General features: G+C 46.6%; 5 protein-coding genes across 5 annotated transcripts in view; 2 read left to right on the forward strand and 3 right to left on the reverse strand.

Annotated features, from left to right (window-relative positions):
- Positions 1 to 3,493, forward strand: part of LOC134192391 (uncharacterized protein K02A2.6-like) — a 4,555-nt gene extending 1,062 nt beyond the window's left edge. Inside the window, exon 1 of the mRNA XM_062661131.1 lies at positions 1 to 3,493. This exon is cut by the window's left edge and continues 1,062 nt beyond it. Within this exon, the coding sequence (XP_062517115.1) occupies positions 1 to 3,294 (3,294 nt within the window). The 3' untranslated portion in view covers positions 3,295 to 3,493.
- Positions 3,371 to 6,660, forward strand: LOC134192393 (uncharacterized protein K02A2.6-like). The gene is made up of 2 exons (XM_062661132.1): positions 3,371 to 3,380; positions 3,460 to 6,660. Exons 1-2 carry the CDS (start codon positions 3,371 to 3,373, stop codon positions 6,459 to 6,461), a joined length of 3,012 nt encoding a protein of 1,003 aa, XP_062517116.1. The 3' UTR covers positions 6,462 to 6,660.
- Positions 6,661 to 6,698: 38 nt separating this feature from the next.
- On the reverse strand, positions 6,699 to 7,739 carry LOC134192394 (uncharacterized). Its single transcript, XM_062661133.1, has 3 exons — positions 7,610 to 7,739; positions 7,076 to 7,510; positions 6,699 to 7,012 (listed from the first exon to the last, which is right to left on the reverse strand). The coding sequence occupies exons 1-3, from the start codon at positions 7,677 to 7,679 to the stop codon at positions 6,699 to 6,701; spliced, it is 819 nt and encodes a 272-aa protein (XP_062517117.1). The 5' UTR covers positions 7,680 to 7,739.
- A 3,167-nt stretch (positions 7,740 to 10,906) lies between these two features.
- On the reverse strand, positions 10,907 to 13,661 carry LOC134192603 (zinc finger MYM-type protein 1-like). Its single transcript, XM_062661350.1, has 2 exons — positions 13,401 to 13,661; positions 10,907 to 13,341 (listed from the first exon to the last, which is right to left on the reverse strand). The coding sequence occupies exons 1-2, from the start codon at positions 13,499 to 13,501 to the stop codon at positions 10,983 to 10,985; spliced, it is 2,460 nt and encodes an 819-aa protein (XP_062517334.1). The 5' UTR covers positions 13,502 to 13,661; the 3' UTR covers positions 10,907 to 10,982.
- An 842-nt stretch (positions 13,662 to 14,503) lies between these two features.
- Positions 14,504 to 15,000, reverse strand: part of LOC134192593 (uncharacterized) — a 4,377-nt gene continuing 3,880 nt past the window's right edge. The window contains exon 7 of the mRNA XM_062661340.1: positions 14,504 to 15,000. This exon is cut by the window's right edge and continues 480 nt beyond it. Within this exon, the coding sequence (XP_062517324.1) occupies positions 14,781 to 15,000 (220 nt within the window). The 3' untranslated portion in view covers positions 14,504 to 14,780.

Here is a 15,000-nt window from a genome sequence, read left to right on the forward strand (position 1 = left end):
ACACACAGACCACCTGCTCGCCGCAGTGACCGCGCTCATCAAGTCACCGCATCTTCCCAACCGGATTCTGGAGAAGATGAGGATGAGTCATTCGCCTTTACGATTGGTGATTACGACGGCCAAATGTCAAAGCAGCTGTCAACTTCAACACCAACAACCATGATTAGTTTGAACGGCGTTACCACACAAGCACTAATCGACTCTGGAGCTTCTTGCAATATTATGGGTGACGATCTCTTTCACAAACTCTGTTCACAAGGCCTGAACGTAACGCTACGAGTAACGAGCAAGACGCTGTACGCTTACGCCTCACGTCAACCACTTGACGTCGTTGGTCAGTTCACGGCCAACGCTACGATACACGGAAGAACAACGCCCACCGAATTTGTGGTAATTCGGTCGAAGGGGCAGCTTCTCCTCGGCAGGAAATCAGCTCAACAGTTTGGAGTACTGCGGTTGAAACCTGAGCGACCGCACACCGCACACACGGTCAACACGTCTGGTGATCAGTTCCGGGTCGACATCGAACAGCGATACCCGCAGCTCTTTCACGGTGTCGGCAAGCTGGATGGCTACCAAGCGCATATTCACATTGATCCGCAGGTCAGACCAGTCGCACAAAAGCCACGACGGATTCCTTTCGCACTTAGAAAGCCTGTTTCGGACAGATTGGAAGAACTCCTTACGAAGGACATTATCGAGAAAGTCGACGGTCCTACGTCATGGGTTAGTCCAGTTGTCGTCGCGCCGAAGGCGTCCGGAGAAATACGCCTATGTGTTGACATGCGCCGTGCGAACGAGGCAATTATCCGTGAACGTTACCCAATTCCAACGGTTGATGAAATTCTACAAGCACTGAACGGCAGCACTGTCTTTTCAAAGCTTGATCTTCGATGGGGATTTCACCAGGTCGAGCTTGACGAGGCGTCACGTGATATCACTACATTCGCTGTCAACGACGGTCTCTACCGCTACAAACGCATGATGTTTGGCATCACATCGGCGCCAGAGAAGTACCAACACATTGTCAGCCAACTTTTGACCGATTGTCCGGGTGCACTGAATATTGCGGACGATCTCATTGTCTACGGGCCAGACCAAGGGACACATGACGCTAACCTGTTCCGAGTACTCGATCGCCTTCGAGAATGTGGTCTCACCCTCAACCTACAGAAGTGTTGGTTTCGCAGAACTAAAGTCGAGTTTTATGGCCTACAGCTGTCAGGACAGGGAGTAGAGCCATCCAAGGACAAAATTCAGGCAATCATCGATGCACCACGCCCAAGTACCGCAGCAGAACTACGCAGCTTTCTTGGGATCGTGGGATTCAGCGCTCGATTCCTACCCGACCTCTCCACGACTGCAGAGCCTCTACGCCGAATCACACACAGAAACAATTCCTTCACGTGGACCGACGAGCAAGAGCGAGCTTTCACGAAACTAAAGAAACAGCTTGCTAAAGCCACCGCACTCGCGTACTTCGACCACACTGCACGTACACAGGTCATCGCAGACGCCAGCCCTGTTGGTCTCGGAGCAGTTCTCGTACAACAACAACCTAACGGTTCGTCTCGTGCAATCTGCTATGCCAGCCGCACGCTCACCAGTGTCGAACGCCGCTACAGTCAGACGGAGAAGGAAGCTTTAGGTCTTGTTTGGGCTTGTGAACGTTTTCACCAGTACCTGTACGGCACAACTTTTGACCTTGTCACCGATCACAAACCTCTCCAAGTGATATACTCTCAATCGTCAAAGCCATCTGCACGCATCGAACGATGGGTTCTTCGACTCCAGGCGTACACTTTCAAAGTAAAGTACGTCACCGGACCAAACAACATTGCTGACGCCTTGTCACGTTTACCGACCACCAGGATCGACGACGCAGTGGACACAGGTGATACTGAAGAGTCAGTCCACATAGTTACGCAGTGTACCGCTCCGTGTGCTATAGCAATAAAGGACATTGAAACCGCTTCAGCTAGTGATGATGAGCTACAGACCATCCGCCGATGCATAAGCACCAACGACTGGACACATCTCCCTCACAAGTTCATGCCGGTTCGCCACGAACTTACAGCTATCGGTCAAGTCGTTCTTCGCGGTACCAGGATAGTACCTCCTTCATGCTACCGTGACCGCATCCTGGAGTTAGCTCATGAAGGCCATCAAGGAATAGTAAAGACGAAGGAACGCCTCCGCACTAAAGTATGGTGGCCTGGTATCGACCGACAAGCGGAAATGACGTGTAAAACTTGTATCAGTTGTCAAGCCGTCAGTCAGCCGCTTCCTCCAGCTCCAGTCAAATCAACGGCACTACCACAAGGACCGTGGGAAGACCTAGCCACAGATTTGCTGGGACCTCTACCGACAGGAGAAACGCTACTCGTCACCGTAGACTACTACAGCCGCTACTTCGAGGTTGACATTCTACGGTCTACTACCGCGCAGTCCGTCATCAACCGTCTCAATGTTCATTTTGCACGGTACGGTATCCCGCGAAGCATTCGCACCGACAACGGACCGCAGTTCATTGCTTCCGAGTTCACTGCTTTCCTCAACGAGCTAGGAATCCAGCATCGCCGGAACACACCTCTTTGGCCACGGGCAAATGGAGAAGTAGAACGACAGAACCGTACTCTGTTGAAGGCCATCAAGGTCGCGAATCTTGAACAGAAACCATGGCGAGTGGAGTTACAAAGATTTCTACTAGCCTACCGGTCTACACCTCATTCAACAACAGGTGTCAGTCCCGCCGAGCTACTCTTTCGCCGTCCAATGCGCAGCAAGCTACCCGCTATCACGGATACGGTAAGTGATGACGTATCTGTTCGTGATCGTGACTCTGCACGTAAGCAAACCACGAAAGATTATGCTGACCAGTCGAGTCGTGCCCTGGACCATCCTGTCACAGAGGGAGACAGAGTTCTTGTCAGAAATACGACTCCTGCGAATAAGCTCAGTCCTACTTTCTTGCCGGATCCGTACACAGTTGTTTCTCGTCACGGGGATCAGCTTGTCCTCGAATCTCCGGGAAAAGTCAAGGTTAAACGCAACGTCCAGCTGACGAAGCCGGTATGCGAAAGGAAGGAAAGAGATGAGGACGTTGAGATATCAGCAGGCAGCAGTGAAAGTGCAAACACCGACAGCAACACCCAGGCAGATACTGGAGACCAAGCTGCAGCCACGACCCCGACACAAGACATGTCTGAGCCAGCGACACAACAATCAGAACGACCGAAGCGAACTATAGTCCCTCCTGCGCGATTTAAATCGTTTGTGACTTCGTTTCGTTAGTTTGTATACGTTCAATTTGTTCTCCGTATTGTTTATCTAAAGGAAGGGAGGGAAATGTAGTGTTTGAGGTCAGTTAATGTCATTAAGTGAGGACACGCCCTTGCGGCTACTACTATCTATTACTTAGGTTTCTAGCCCTGCCACTTGTATTCAGTTCTGTTCTAGCCTTGGTACAGTACAGTACGGAAAGCTACTCGTACGTAGCACGTTGTCTACTCGGTCCTCAGACTACACATTTCACAACAACGCCCACCGAATTTGTGGTAATTCGGTCGAAGGGGCAGCTTCTCCTCGGCAGGAAATCAGCTCAACAGTTTGGAGTACTGCGGTTGAAACCTGAGCGACCGCACACCGCACACACGGTCAACACGTCTGGTGATCAGTTCCGGGTCGACATCGAACAGCGATACCCGCAGCTCTTTCACGGTGTCGGCAAGCTGGATGGCTACCAAGCGCATATTCACATTGATCCGCAGGTCAGACCAGTCGCACAAAAGCCACGACGGATTCCTTTCGCACTTAGAAAGCCTGTTTCGGACAGATTGGAAGAACTCCTTACGAAGGACATTATCGAGAAAGTCGACGGTCCTACGTCATGGGTTAGTCCAGTTGTCGTCGCGCCGAAGGCGTCCGGAGAAATACGCCTATGTGTTGACATGCGCCGTGCGAACGAGGCAATTATCCGTGAACGTTACCCAATTCCAACGGTTGATGAAATTCTACAAGCACTGAACGGCAGCACTGTCTTTTCAAAGCTTGATCTTCGATGGGGATTTCACCAGGTCGAGCTTGACGAGGCGTCACGTGATATCACTACATTCGCTGTCAACGACGGTCTCTACCGCTACAAACGCATGATGTTTGGCATCACATCGGCGCCAGAGAAGTACCAACACATTGTCAGCCAACTTTTGACCGATTGTCCGGGTGCACTGAATATTGCGGACGATCTCATTGTCTACGGGCCAGACCAAGGGACACATGACGCTAACCTGTTCCGAGTACTCGATCGCCTTCGAGAATGTGGTCTCACCCTCAACCTACAGAAGTGTTGGTTTCGCAGAACTAAAGTCGAGTTTTATGGCCTACAGCTGTCAGGACAGGGAGTAGAGCCATCCAAGGACAAAATTCAGGCAATCATCGATGCACCACGCCCAAGTACCGCAGCAGAACTACGCAGCTTTCTTGGGATCGTGGGATTCAGCGCTCGATTCCTACCCGACCTCTCCACGACTGCAGAGCCTCTACGCCGAATCACACACAGAAACAATTCCTTCACGTGGACCGACGAGCAAGAGCGAGCTTTCACGAAACTAAAGAAACAGCTTGCTAAAGCCACCGCACTCGCGTACTTCGACCACACTGCACGTACACAGGTCATCGCAGACGCCAGCCCTGTTGGTCTCGGAGCAGTTCTCGTACAACAACAACCTAACGGTTCGTCTCGTGCAATCTGCTATGCCAGCCGCACGCTCACCAGTGTCGAACGCCGCTACAGTCAGACGGAGAAGGAAGCTTTAGGTCTTGTTTGGGCTTGTGAACGTTTTCACCAGTACCTGTACGGCACAACTTTTGACCTTGTCACCGATCACAAACCTCTCCAAGTGATATACTCTCAATCGTCAAAGCCATCTGCACGCATCGAACGATGGGTTCTTCGACTCCAGGCGTACACTTTCAAAGTAAAGTACGTCACCGGACCAAACAACATTGCTGACGCCTTGTCACGTTTACCGACCACCAGGATCGACGACGCAGTGGACACAGGTGATACTGAAGAGTCAGTCCACATAGTTACGCAGTGTACCGCTCCGTGTGCTATAGCAATAAAGGACATTGAAACCGCTTCAGCTAGTGATGATGAGCTACAGACCATCCGCCGATGCATAAGCACCAACGACTGGACACATCTCCCTCACAAGTTCATGCCGGTTCGCCACGAACTTACAGCTATCGGTCAAGTCGTTCTTCGCGGTACCAGGATAGTACCTCCTTCATGCTACCGTGACCGCATCCTGGAGTTAGCTCATGAAGGCCATCAAGGAATAGTAAAGACGAAGGAACGCCTCCGCACTAAAGTATGGTGGCCTGGTATCGACCGACAAGCGGAAATGACGTGTAAAACTTGTATCAGTTGTCAAGCCGTCAGTCAGCCGCTTCCTCCAGCTCCAGTCAAATCAACGGCACTACCACAAGGACCGTGGGAAGACCTAGCCACAGATTTGCTGGGACCTCTACCGACAGGAGAAACGCTACTCGTCACCGTAGACTACTACAGCCGCTACTTCGAGGTTGACATTCTACGGTCTACTACCGCGCAGTCCGTCATCAACCGTCTCAATGTTCATTTTGCACGGTACGGTATCCCGCGAAGCATTCGCACCGACAACGGACCGCAGTTCATTGCTTCCGAGTTCACTGCTTTCCTCAACGAGCTAGGAATCCAGCATCGCCGGAACACACCTCTTTGGCCACGGGCAAATGGAGAAGTAGAACGACAGAACCGTACTCTGTTGAAGGCCATCAAGGTCGCGAATCTTGAACAGAAACCATGGCGAGTGGAGTTACAAAGATTTCTACTAGCCTACCGGTCTACACCTCATTCAACAACAGGTGTCAGTCCCGCCGAGCTACTCTTTCGCCGTCCAATGCGCAGCAAGCTACCCGCTATCACGGATACGGTAAGTGATGACGTATCTGTTCGTGATCGTGACTCTGCACGTAAGCAAACCACGAAAGATTATGCTGACCAGTCGAGTCGTGCCCTGGACCATCCTGTCACAGAGGGAGACAGAGTTCTTGTCAGAAATACGACTCCTGCGAATAAGCTCAGTCCTACTTTCTTGCCGGATCCGTACACAGTTGTTTCTCGTCACGGGGATCAGCTTGTCCTCGAATCTCCGGGAAAAGTCAAGGTTAAACGCAACGTCCAGCTGACGAAGCCGGTATGCGAAAGGAAGGAAAGAGATGAGGACGTTGAGATATCAGCAGGCAGCAGTGAAAGTGCAAACACCGACAGCAACACCCAGGCAGATACTGGAGACCAAGCTGCAGCCACGACCCCGACACAAGACATGTCTGAGCCAGCGACACAACAATCAGAACGACCGAAGCGAACTATAGTCCCTCCTGCGCGATTTAAATCGTTTGTGACTTCGTTTCGTTAGTTTGTATACGTTCAATTTGTTCTCCGTATTGTTTATCTAAAGGAAGGGAGGGAAATGTAGTGTTTGAGGTCAGTTAATGTCATTAAGTGAGGACACGCCCTTGCGGCTACTACTATCTATTACTTAGGTTTCTAGCCCTGCCACTTGTATTCAGTTCTGTTCTAGCCTTGGTACAGTACAGTACGGAAAGCTACTCGTACGTAGCACGTTGTCTACTCGGTCCTCAGACTACACATTTCACAGGCAGTCGAACCCACTAGAATTTGCGAGAGCTACTTGTACATTAAACGAACAGACGACATGTGACGCAGCATTTCTGATCTCTATCGATACATGTTGGTCGATATTGTCACAACATGTTGGTATGACGGTAATGTGACCAATCCAGTATTGTGCTTGTAGATCAACCTTCCAATAAGAGTTCATTTCGACATCACTCGTTACAGCTGCTGTACTCACATTTCCATCAACTGCTCGTGATGGGTCACCATCCACTGATCCACGTGAAGACTGTTGAGCAGGTTTACCTAGAGATACAGTTCTAAGTCTGCCTACAACCAAACAACGTCAAGCGCCCTACATGACACCACGGAGTCTGACATATGTTGAGTTACTTGAATAAACTTGCACTTCTGCTACGCGTAAGGTGAACTCCGTTGATGCTTTCGTGTCAATCCTAACAATTCTTACAAGATCCTGAGGAGGCCACCAGTCGTATGCTCGTGCCGTTTCTCCATCATAGTAAGGAAAAACGTCCGTGGTGGTCTGAGTTACAAATTGATTGCCTTGTTTTAGTAGTAGAGTTACGGTGTAATCTTTAAGGTAATCGTCTCTGTAGAAAGGAAAGACGACGACTCTAGAAATGCTGTAGGTGTCGCCCAAGTCAACTTGCCACCAGGGATTTTGCTCACTGTACGTGCTAGCGACACTGCCACCTGAAAATTTGTTGTTTGTATTTCCATCCACTGCGTTGGAAGCGGGCGTCTGTCCAACCCCAATAAAATTGCCTATCGACGATTGTGATGCTGTTTTGTGTAGAGCAACGTTGACTGCAAGTCAAACGAGTTTAAGAACCATAAAGAAAGGAAGTTAGTGCATGCCGCATGACAATAGAGAAACAGGAAGAGACAGTGCAGCAACAGACTGACCTTGAGCTGAATTCTCTTGGAGTTGCCAACAAAGCGACAACAAACAAGTGACAAGAGAGATGGAAAGCATTGCAGTAAACCGTTAATCTACTCCTGGACGGTTTAGATCGCTAATAGAGGGGGACTGCATATGAGTAGAAGCACGTGAGTTTGTAACACCAGAAGCAATCAATATGATAATGTGACACGAGCAGAAATGTTGGGAAGTTCATTGCATACGCAGTGCACCAACACAATGACGCACAGACAGACAAATAAACAAACAGAGACAGACAGACGGATAGACGGACGGACAGACAGAAAGACAGACAGAGCGACGGACGGACGGACGGGCAAACGGACAGACAGACAGAAAGACAGACAAAGTACATTATCACAACAGATCCACAATGACAAGCTGTACTACAAGCTTCAACACAAAGCCTTAACTCTGCCAAGTTTCTTAGATAAAAACGGATAGCCCACTGATTGACACGCCACACGATATATTTTGTTAGATTTATATTAATTTTTCAATTACAACTTTACAGTCAATCCAACTTTCCTATACTCGTCGTGCTTTACGTGGCTTGCATCCATTGTGTGGCACAGGAGTGACGTCAGTTATACTGACAACATCAAGACCACCCACCTGAAGACCTTTCACTGCTGACTACAATAAGCAGCAAATAAAGAGACACAAAGGTGTCTATATGCATAACACAATGAGGTATGTGATACCTGGACAGTAAGCCACCTGCCACGAGGACCAAATCCCTTCACTTTGACTCGAATTCTAGTCGTGCCATTTGACGCTGCTGTCTAACATACAAAAGCATTAGTAATATTTTAATCAAAAAGTAATAAATTTAATTAATAAAATAAATAAACTATTAATATAAATAAATAACTCAATATACATATTTTAACTCATAAATATATTAATTTATATATTAATAATTAATTAATATATTAATAATTAACTAATATATTAATAATTAATTAATATATTAATAATTAATTAATATATTAATAAATAATTAATATATTAATTAATATATTGATGGTAATAGATTGTATAGCAACAGTTGCTGGCCACTCTAAAACTCAAGCATATTAAATGATTAGCAGTCTCTCTGTGGCACTTGCATGTTTGAAGGGAATTCCCAGGCGCGTACCGTGGCATGGGCTAAATGGGCTATAGCCCCCCCAGTTTTTGTGGGCGTTTCCCATTTTGTCAGGTGAAAACTAGCGTTACGTCGCTTTTTGTAAACGTGCGCGTCTGTTTACAGTCTGGATGTTCGAGGCCGAGCATGCGTGTCTCACACTAGGCTGCAGACATCGGTTTCCGTGATCAACACTACTTCACTGACACCATGTCGTCTCATCAGCAAAACCAGAAGTACAAAAAACAGACGCGCATGGGGCTGGAAAGGGTCTTAGAGACAGCTATCCAGAAGTTTTAAGGCTTTTGCAAATATATCTGGTAGTTCCAGTCTCATCAGCAGAATCTGAGCGTTCCTTTTCTACTCTCCGTCGTCTAAAGACTTGGCTTAGGAGTTCTATGGAAGAAGAAAGACTTGCAGCTCTGGCCTTACTAACAGTTGAGAGAGAAGAGGTATTGAAGTTAGAGGAAGCTATTGATGAACTCATAGAAGAGTTCTGTGCAAGAGGAAACCGCAGGATGATTTTTCAGTAAATAGGTGCTTGTTTAGTCTGCTCCATACTGTATATATGTATACGAGTAAACGTAATACTTTGTGGTCTGCATTGTTGCTACTAATACAATTTTTGTCAAAGGGGCGTGTCAGTGTTCGGGTATTTCAGCCCCCCCACTTCCAATGGCCACGGTACGCCCCTGGAATTCCACAGATACGTACACATAGGTTGTTAGTAGCAAATGTAACATCAAAAATTATTTAATAAATTACTAATTTTGAAATATTAAATAATTTAAAATTTACTAAAAATTTGTCTACATGGCAACCGGTCCCTCTGATCTGTACTTGTGCTTTTCTGTTACAAAGTCCACTTCATTGTGATGCCTGCATTTTCAGATCTGGACACTTTTGTGGTGACAGACAGACAGACAGACAGACAGACAGACAGAGACAGACAGACAGAGACAGACAGACAGACAAACAGACAGACAGACAGAGACAGACAGACAAACAGACAGACAGAGACAGACAGACAGACAAACAGACAGACAGACAAACAGACAGACAGACAGAGACAGACAGACAGACAGACAGAGACAGACAGAGACAGACAGACAGACAGACAACCAGTATTGGTTTAGAAATATCAAGCAGCAAGTGTGAGGTCTTTTCGTCATCCTCAGGCATCAAACTTCTCGGAGATCAAATTTCATCTATTCCGACTACATCCACGGGAACCACAATCCTTGGGGTTCCTATTGGCTGCCCATCATTTATTCAGTCCCACTGTTCATCATTTGCTGACTCTGGAAACCTTTTGTGTGACCAACTGGTCGAGCTTGAGGATCCACAGAGTGCGATGCTTTTACTTAGGCATTGCCATGTTCCTAGAATGACACACTTGGCAAGGTCAGTAGCACCAAAGTACCTCATCGAAGCAGCTTCACTGCATGATCATCTGACAAGAGAGTCATTTTCAAAAATACTGAACTGTGGTCCAATTCCAAACGACAGGTGGTTTCAAGCGACACTACCGATTAAAAATGGAGGTTTTGGGATGACATCCATTACAGAGATATGTCAAATAGCCTTTATATCTAGCTGGGCTAATGCACTGTCGACATTACCGATTCGATTCCCAGCTATGGAGAATCAAATTAATGAAATCATTTTTGGAGATGGTGCAGATGGTTCTATTAGATCCGAGTTACTTCGAGCAATTCCTCCTGGCAAGATTTTTACTGACTTGCTAGAGGACACTAAGAGACTACAACAAAAATTAACTCGTCAACACATGTCTTTTGCTACTGCCCACATGGTAGAAAACACTGCTTCGCCCACAGATGCGGCTCGCCTTCGCTCTCTAGGTGGAAAAGGTGCTGGCTCCTGGCTTAACACGATTCCAGAATCAGCAAAATTCGCACTCTCACCTTACGAATTCCGTTTGGCGTGTTTGCTGAGATTGGGTCTATCTTTGCCGGCTGTCAGATGGATTGAGCAGTGTGATTGTGGAACTGCATTAGACGAAATGGGATACCACTTGCTGACTTGTAAGAAGGGTGGTGGGCCTGTTTGGTCACACGATTCGATAGTAAGTGAATGGGATGACCAAGGGCGTCACATGGGTCCCAAAAGTGGGGGGGCGAAAATTTGAAGCTGAGATATGTGACGTAATTCATGGCGTCATATATATTAAATTCTTTTTAATATCAACATTACAAAAAGTTTACTAACTATTGTAGAGGAAGACGTCTGTCACAAAGAGCACCAAATTGTGAAACAAGATCATCAATATTACTCTCCAGTTCCTTAGCAATGTCGCATTCGAAGCACATCAGAGCAAGGGACCGGAGGCGCTCGTCAGCCATCCTAGTTCGCAGCCATGATTTTAGTCGCCTTAGAGCAGAAAACGACCGCTCTGCAGTTGAAGATGTAGCAGGAATGCAGAGAAACAACTTGAACAGTTTGAAGACTTGGGGAAACAATTCTGTGCAACGGAGAGAAACAAACTGACGAGCAAGAGCACCTATGTTGCCGGTCTCCACAACGTCTTTAGAAAAGTGCAGTTTAGAATAATTGTAAAATACTCTTATTTCAGACGTGAACTGAGTGTTGTCAAAGTCACCTGTGTAAAAGTGTAATATCTCACTCACAAGCGACTGATCTGGCGCCGATAACGAGACTGACTCGGACAACAACTTCTCAATTCCACAGAACACACGGTAATCTTTGCTACAAAAGCGTCGAGTTAGGTCTGATACCATGATATCCAATAATTCATAATATGCTTGTCGATAACGTTCTTTTGGTGACAGTGGCTGATATTGGGTCGTGCTTCGTTCGTCAATTCGGTGAGAAGGTCGACGAGCTCGAAGGAGAGCTGGTGGAGTCAGGTTTTTTGCTTTACTCTCTTTCTCCGATGACTGCCAGAAATTCTCAAAACTTTCATTTGTTCTGAAACTTTGTAGAGTAGCAATGACGCTATCAGCTGATCTTTTTGCTGCCTGAAGATCTACGTTCTCTCCCTGCAGGTACTGGGATAGATGAGAGATTAATCCTAGTAGAGTGTCTAGAACGGACACATAGAAGAGAAAATTGAATGAAGATACAACAGTCAGTAAACAGTGAGCTTCACTTCCGATCGCAGCATCGTCAGAGAGTTCGTCCAGAGCAATCAGAATTGATGCAAACTGTTGCCTAACAGTATGGACTGCTGCGTGCCTGGAACCCCACCTAGTATGACATGGTCGTTGGAGTACTGCTTGCGGGCCCTTTCCTTCGTTCTGTCTTCGTTGCACATCTTGAAACTTTTCATGTCTCTTGGCTGATCCTTCAAGTAAATTATAGAGACTGGAAACAGCACCTAGAACGTTTCGCACATCTGTAACGTTCTCGCAGCTGTTTTGAAGACTGAGGTTCAATCTGTGGGCATGGCAATGCACATATCCAGCTTTCTTCTCGACCTCCTGAAGCCTGGTAGCTAAACCTGAGTGCTTCCCGCACATGCTTGACGCTCCATCATAACACTGTGCCCGTACCATAGACATTGATAGGCCCGTCTCAAGCAAAACTTGCGTCAGTTGCTGAAACAGACTTTCTCCGTCAGTACCTTTTAAAGGCCAAAATCCAAGAAACCTCTCCTCTACATTCAGGCTGTCTGTTACAAACCTTACATTGACAGACATTTGTTCTACCCTTGATATGTCTTGTGACTCGTCACATATTAGTCCAAAGAAGCCGCAGTGTTTGACAGCTGTCGTAATTCTCTTCTGAATGTTAGATGCAATGAGTTTCAACATGTCGTTTTGGCTTTTGGGGCTTACGTAGTGAAAGTTTCCTTCCAAATGGCGTTTTAAGTCAGGGCAGTACCGTGACAGATATTCAAGAAATTCCAGCAGATTTCCTCTGTTGTGAGAATCTTTAGATTCATCGTGGCCTCTCAATGGGATGTTTTGTCTTCCCATTAAAAAAATTACTTCAAAAATTTTACGTAAATTGCGTCTGTTCAGCTCTACTTGTGTCTGGTAGGCTGTACTCAACTGTTGCATAACACTTCCTCTGGTTGCATCCTGCTGTTGGCTATTCTTCCACACTCCAACATTTGAAATATGACTCAAAGATTCCTCGTGACGCCTCATGTCAGCTACTGCTGACTTCCACTTCCTGAAACCTCTACTCACGAACGCTTGGTCTGGACAACCTTGTTTATCCAGGTTATGCTTTACTGTCAGCCGACAAGGAAAGCAGAACGCGGAATCCGCTGCAGGGCTGTACTCAAGCCAGCAAAATTGTGTGTACCAGTGTGGTTGAAAGGACCTATTACAAGTGCCAGATTTCGTCTGAGGAAATTTCCCATGCGGCAGTTCTTTTGCACAAGGTTGATACGGGCCATTGGTCACAGAACAAGCAGTTGGACCTCGGCAAGGATCAAACGCATGACACACAGAATCTTTCGGGCCAGATTCACTAGCAGTAGTACTAGTAGAGACAGTCACAGTCACGATAGAACTAGCTGTATCGTCGAACCTTGACGTACAAAAAGATGACAAAGACTTGGAGTGAGACGACTCTGGCTGCAGGGAAGTTCTTGATCTAAAAAATTGGCGTGTTACTTTTCCATTTCAACAATCCGCGATACGTTGTTAGTGGACCTTAGAAAGGTGGTAAGGAGTTTCTGTCCTTTCCGCTTTGTGTTCTTGTCGCTGCTGAGGCTGACAGAGCTGCTGCTGTGACAGCTGTCTCCCGCTGACATTTTCCGTATCCGGGTGCTTTAGCCTCGATTTCCAGGCAGTCCTTCATAGCAGTACTACATCTATGCTGAATCAGCTAATTTAGCTAAAGACAAGCTACACTTCTGTTTAATTAACGTTGAAAATAGAATTGACTCAAAATATAGCAAGCCACGCCCTAAAAAAGTGGGGGGCTAGCGCCCTCTCTAGCCCCTAAGACGTGACGCCCTTGGGATGACTGTTTGCGGCAGCTGCAGATTCACCACAAAAAGGAACCGAGGGACAGATACAATGATAGCAACAACAGACCGGACATCGCTGTCTTTGATGTTGGCTCTGGTGCCAATGTAGAACTAGATGTAGCCCTTTCACATCCATGGGCATCGGACATTGTGAGTCAGGCTGCTGAGAAAGACGGGGCAGCAGCAGCAAGAAGAGAGGACAGGAAGACAAAAAAATACAGTGAGCTAAAGCTCGCTGGAATGTCTTCAATGAGATTTGTTCCCCTCGTCATGGAACACTTTGGTCGCTGGGGTGAAGAAGCCACAAAGTATCTACAGGAACTATCTCGCCGATCATGTGATGATGCTGGCAACAATAACTGCAATGAGTTTATGTGCTTTTGGCGAAAGCGGTTTTCAATAACACTACAGCGGTGCAATGCAAAGACAATAGCAAAAAAAATTTCTATTCTTACCTTTAATAGTTGTAACACTGTAGATGACTTTGTCACACAATTTTACATACATTAGGTATAGATAGCAGTATAGTTGTAGTGGCCGCATAGAGCCTGCTTAAACTCACCTTCTCTTCATTAGCCTGTAGTAGTGTTCATGTTTGAAATATATGAGGATAGACAAACAGACAGACAGAGACAGACAGACAGACAGACAGACAAACAGACAGACAGAGACAGACAGACAGACAGACAGAGACAGACAGTGACGGTGACAGTCTCGTTGGACGTCGTCACTTCGAAGACTGGGCGTGTGCGAGCGAAATTCAGTGGCGCTGCGACTCGCCGTTTTGGAGATACGCTCTTACATACCGATACACAGACAGACAGACAGATAGACAGAAGCTGTCCTTTACATTTATCTAGATAGTAAATTAACAAATTTTAAAAGCTCTGCTTCGTGATCATTGTTTGATTAACGTCTAACGAAAACAAATAACTAAGCTAACTAGCGTCTTGATAAACTCCACAATGTCAAGAAATGTTTATCACATTAAATTTTACAATGTTGTTTGCGTGATATATCACATTGCAGTGATGTATTCACCTGTCGTTGAGTCGCTTGTTTATTTACGAGTTGGTGCTGGAGAATATCTCGGTTCGCAATCGAGATCGGGAATCACATAATCTGTCTCTGCTCTCGGTCTTCCTTCGAGATCGGAAATCACATAATCTGTCTCTGCTCTCGGTCTTCCTTCGAGATCAGAAATCACATAATCTGTCTCTGCTCTCTGTCTTCCTTCTGGGGCAAGAAAATTATCCCCACACGCTCTAACATCACATTCT

Source organism: Corticium candelabrum, chromosome 16, assembly GCF_963422355.1.
Source record: "Corticium candelabrum chromosome 16, ooCorCand1.1, whole genome shotgun sequence".
Classification (NCBI taxonomy): domain Eukaryota; kingdom Metazoa; phylum Porifera; class Homoscleromorpha; order Homosclerophorida; family Plakinidae; genus Corticium; species Corticium candelabrum.